At 50.5% G+C, this 3,062-nt stretch overlaps 1 protein-coding gene across 1 annotated transcript in view; it reads right to left on the reverse strand.

The window, feature by feature from the left end:
* gramd4a (GRAM domain containing 4a) overlaps positions 1–3,062 on the reverse strand; it is a 45,122-nt gene that overhangs the window by 29,963 nt on the left and 12,097 nt on the right. The window contains exons 3-4 of the mRNA XM_035680957.1: positions 1,728–1,771; positions 1,274–1,502 (exon numbers count right to left, since the gene is read on the reverse strand). Coding sequence (XP_035536850.1) covers positions 1,274–1,502; positions 1,728–1,771 — 273 coding nt within the window. The remainder of the gene's footprint in view (positions 1–1,273; positions 1,503–1,727; positions 1,772–3,062) is intronic.

Here is a 3,062-nt window from a genome sequence, read left to right on the forward strand (position 1 = left end):
GTATGTCGTCAAGTCATTAAGTCTTTTTCTTTTATGTTTTTTTCCTTCGTTTGTGTTGTGAATCCTAATGGTTGTAGTTGTGGATGGTATGTGCATCGGATCCTTGTATTTACCACCCGTGTGGTATGTGCTGTATTGCATGAATTGTGTGTGTGTGTGTGTGTGTGTATACCAGGCAGGGTTCGGGGTCTCCCACCCATGGCTTGCGGCCAATCCAGGAACTTCCAGAGGTCGGAGTCAGACCGACTCAATGAAGTCAACGGTCACCTTGGAAATTGACGTTATTGGAGAAAACATTTCCTACGTGAGTAAATAGACACACACACACACAACACCACTACACACACCTAACACACAACACACACACCACAGCAATCAACACACGACACAAACCACCACACCACACACACACACACACACACAACACACACTGGGTCTTCAAATATACAAACTCCATCAAGATCTCAAAAGAAGGTGTTAGTACCTCTGTTACACATATACATATACATACATACATAAATAAATAAATAAATAAAGGCAGGGATATCCCATATGATCTAACACATACACACACAGATTAGCATGGTGTCGTGACTCACGCTAACGTTTCCTCTCCCGGTTTAAGTCCAGCTGGAGCGAGATAGGAGGAGGAGGAGGGAGGCGAAAAAGAGGAGAATCCCCCTCTCCTGACTACAGCAACACTGATGACTCACACCCCTCTGACTAAGGGCTTTAACCCTGACACACACAACTAGCAACACAACATGTGTGTAAGTGGACGAAGTGCATGACAATGATTGAGAGGTGACGACTGTGTGAGAGAGGAGAGGACCGAGGGAGAAAGTGTGAGGAAAAAGAGGCTGAGTGGGTGGCGGAGGGAGAGGAAAGGAGAGAGCGAGAGGGGAGGTGAGACGACCGTGCTGGTGGATGATGAGCACTGCAGGTGGAGCATCGCTGCTCGACTACGGCAAGGGTCCTTTAAAAGACTCCTGCCACACGCACGCACGCTGCAGCAGCTTCTTCTTCTTCTTCCCGACAGCAACCAGCATGGTCTGCGTGTGCCTGCGTCGACACACTGCAATGTCTTTAGCTGATGTGCCACCGACCGAGGAAGAAGCGACGCCGCCAGCGACGAGACGGCACCGAGTGACGACGAACCACGAGCGGCGACACCCACATCAGACGACGACGACAACCACCCTCGACACCTCAACCTGACAACCACCCAACACCAAATCGTCGCTCATTCCCTGCGGCAAGAGCAAACGCCTACCACCACGAGACACCAGCCAGCGCCGAGCTTCCGGCCGACGACAGACGGCATCCGACCGAGCGGCTGATCCCTGACATCGAGACGCCACTCGACAGCCACACAACCCACCCACACGCACCGGAGGACGCCAGCACCCACACCGGTACTCAGCACCCTTAAACTGGAAACGGCCACGACCCCCGACCGGATGAGAATACCACCACCAAAGACCGAGACACGCAGGACCGAGCTGACCAAGCACGAAGACACCAAAAGACAGACGCCAAACGCTGAGAGACAATATGAAAAAAGCGAAAACACACAAGAGGCCGGAAACGTGGGTAACAACGAAAGTCATCTCAGCATGCACATCACTACACATACATCAACCAACCCTTCAACAATTAAAAGCACTCAAGCTGCCAGTAGATACATTAGACCGCGTTTATCGCGACCTTCATACAACAATACTCACAGGATCGTCACACCAACTATCACACTGCTGGTACTCGGGTCACTCTGAGGATCACAAACACCCTCAATCAAACCTAAAGCACACCTTCATGTTTGCCTGTCAACGCCAGTCATCACGCTCTCAGTCCACACGCACCTCTCCCGTTAACTCAAAACGTAGGTCACAGCCCTCGACGTCACACCCGGACGATATCTGGCTGATTAATTACTTTGTGTTCTCATCTCCCTCTTTCACTACTTGTCCGGGCTGCTCCGCCACGCACACCCTCCCCCCGCGCGACTCCGCTCAGTGCTCTCCCGCTCCCTCCCTCCCTCTCCCTCCTCCTCGCTCCTCGCTCCGCACGCACACTCCCTCGCCGACTCGGCTCCCTCCCCGTCCACCTCTCTGCCTCTCTCCTCTCAACCTCGCTCGCCGCTTCACCTCGTTCCTCTCGCTCTCCTCGGCGCTCATCCTCGCCACTCCTCCCTCCTCGCTCTCCTAGAATCTCGCGCTGCCTGCGCCCGCTCCCTCTCTCTCCGCATTGCTCTCTGACCACACCCTCTACACCTCTCCGTCACTCCCGCACATCTTCTTCCCTCGCTCCATTCCCTACGCTCCGCACTCCCCCCCGCCTCACCCCCTCCCGCACTCCCTCCTCCCCCCTCCTCTCGAAAATGCAACCAGAGGACATACAGATTAGGCTGGGCGATATATTGTGGATACAGATTTCAGGTGTTTCATATCGGGTCGATATCGATAATTATTGAAAAAAAAAAATAATATTATGACTTTTAAAATAAGGCCAGGAGGAAATATACTAAATTAAACATTTTTATTATAAACTAAGGTGGTAAAACAAATGAGTTGTATTACCAGTCTTGGTGGGGACGACGGTCTTGCATAATTTACAGACAACATTGATCTGACTTATAAAATCCAAAAAACTCCCATACTGGCGAGCTGACCTTTCCATTTTTTCCCACAATTTCCTCGCTCGTATGTTCATGCAACCAACCTTGCTTCGCAGCCAAAGCGGAGCTAAACTTACGCCGGTTTCTTCCAATGAGGAAAAAAAAAAAAAACATATCGAAACGTTCTATCAAACGCATTTTCTATTGATATTGATTATGTGTCTATCGAGATACATATCGTTATCGTTTTATCGCCCAGCCCTAATACAGATATTCACTGGTAGATGCTATGGGTAGCCCTCCACAGAGTGTCTTGTCTAGGTTTCCACACTGAGGCCACTGTGGATCAAGCTCTGCTCCTCTTCTTTATATCAGCAACTTCCTGCTCCAGATCTTTTATAAAGTTTTCATCCTGACTCTACTCTGTCCTGCTTCACTTCAGTGA

The sequence above is a fragment of the Morone saxatilis genome, unplaced genomic scaffold (assembly GCF_004916995.1).
Source record: "Morone saxatilis isolate NCDOM2014 unplaced genomic scaffold, NCSU_SB_2.0 Contig10, whole genome shotgun sequence".
Taxonomy (NCBI): domain Eukaryota; kingdom Metazoa; phylum Chordata; class Actinopteri; family Moronidae; genus Morone; species Morone saxatilis.